General features: G+C 42.7%; 1 protein-coding gene across 1 annotated transcript in view; it reads right to left on the bottom strand.

The window, feature by feature from the left end:
- LOC117103452 overlaps window positions 1-1,468 on the bottom strand; it is a 2,050-nt gene extending 582 nt beyond the window's left edge. The window contains exon 1 of the mRNA XM_033244011.1: window positions 6-1,468. Coding sequence (XP_033099902.1) covers window positions 6-1,468 — 1,463 coding nt within the window. The remainder of the gene's footprint in view (window positions 1-5) is intronic.
- Between the last annotated feature and the right edge of the window lie 472 nt (window positions 1,469-1,940).

Genomic DNA, 1,940 nt, shown 5'->3' with positions numbered 1-1,940 from the left:
CTAACAACAGCAGCACATCACTACCCTTATTCAAAGGTGGGATCTGTCCTGCTATGGACTTCAAGTGAGGAAAGGCCATTGCTACCTCTGGTGTAGCAATCTCCGACATATTTCCTGGGATTTCCGCACATTCTAGCAAGCTTGGTGCTTCTATCTTGGTCGCCCCATCAAGAGATTCCACAATAAGACCACTCAGATTTCTTCCCTTGGTTTCTCTTTCCCCATTACATGTCTTCATGGTGTAGTTTGACCATTCTCCAGAAACTCCCAACACATCAAAGATTCTGGTATCTGCTAATGATTTGTTGCTCTGATCATCAATGAGTATATAAACTTTGGCTCTCTTGTTAGGATTCTTTGCCATGTACACAGTGGCCAAACATATTTTCGCACATGAACGTCCTACTCCATCTCTGCATATTTCCATACAGTTGCTGGTCACAGGTTTTGTAGTAGCAGTGGTATTTGCTTGTGCTGGATTTTGAGTTGTCTGTTGCTCACGATTATGGATATGCATCACTCCTAGGTGTCGGGGGCTACTGCAAACTCCACACTTGATCTCGGCTTTACACTCCCTTGCGAAATGAGTCGTAGATGCCAGACATCTGAAACACACCTTGTGCTTCTTTATAAACTGCTTTCTTTCAGCATCGGACTTTGATAGGAATGTTCTGCATTTTATAAACGGATGCGATCCTTGATGGATGGGGCACATGAAGACTACTTCTCCATTGACACCGCTTTCTACAGTAGTTTGCCTTACGGTGACCGTCGTACGTTTAGGCTTCACTTCCATTCTCGGAGTTTCCATTCCTGTGGGTGTCCTTCCTACAGCTCCAAATATTGGGTCATTGACCTTCTTAGCTTCCTTTTGCACAAATTTTACAAAGTCCCTGAATAGGACAGGCTTCTTGTTTTCCTTTAGGTTCAATGCTATATTCCGCCATCTGTCATGTAGGTAGACTGGTAGTTTGAACATTAACCTCTTCAAGTGTTCGGGATACTCCAAAATTTTGCTTGCATTTACATGCTCTGCCGCATTCATGCATTCTACTAAGAATAAGGCATATTCATCTAGAGCCTTTGGTTCTCCTGGCCTAATAGTAGGCCATTCTAATGCTTTCTTTATGTAAGTGCTTGCGATGACTTCGTTGTCACCATATCTGTCTGAAAGTTGATCCATAGCCGCTTGATAGGCTTTTTCACTGGGAAAATGACTGAAACCACAAACAACCTTGTTGGCCTCCCCCGTAGTTAGTTCCTCCAAATATGTCATTCTCTCTTCACTAGTATCAGTATTTGATACTATTCTACTTTTGAATTGCCTGATGAATTTAGGAAAATCGATGGGGTTTCCAGAAAATCGTTTAACTTCATGTTTTGGCTTCTTCATATTTTTCACGATCTCACTTAATCCAATGCAAGTTTCATTGGATGATGGATTAATCTGCTTTTTGACATACTCCATTGGTGAGGATTAATTCCTCCGCAATCAGCTACTGAACATTCTGGTGTGACATCCAATGCTGGCATTGGTGTTGGTATTATATTATTGCTGTTAGGCAATGCCATTACGTACTCAGACACTCTCTTTGCAGGCTTAGATGTGTATAAGAGACAGCACTATGACTTTTAATCTCGTCGTCAAGCACTGATGCCCTAGCCTCGGCTGCTGCCAGGGATTCCTCTCGCTGTAGGCGTTCCAATTCCAATTGCGCTTTTAACGCCTCTATTTTTGCTTCTGCCTTTTTCTTTGCAAAAGCTGACCGTGCAGCTTCCATCGCTGCATCAGCACGGGCTTGTGCCGCTGTCAGTTCAAGTTGACTCAGTTTACTAGTTGTGCTCGACATCTTCCGTAGTAGATCTCGTATACAGCTTTTTACTATAGAGGACGCAAATGACTGACTCAAAATTGCTCCTCTAGTATAACCCTTTTATTG

This window comes from Anneissia japonica, unplaced genomic scaffold, assembly GCF_011630105.1.
Source record: "Anneissia japonica isolate Jap-2015-1 unplaced genomic scaffold, ASM1163010v1 scaffold50781_len3858_cov99, whole genome shotgun sequence".
Classification (NCBI taxonomy): Eukaryota; Metazoa; Echinodermata; class Crinoidea; order Comatulida; family Comatulidae; genus Anneissia; species Anneissia japonica.
Note: the sequence above shows the minus strand (reverse complement) of the source record. Positions and strands in the feature narration are given on the sequence as shown.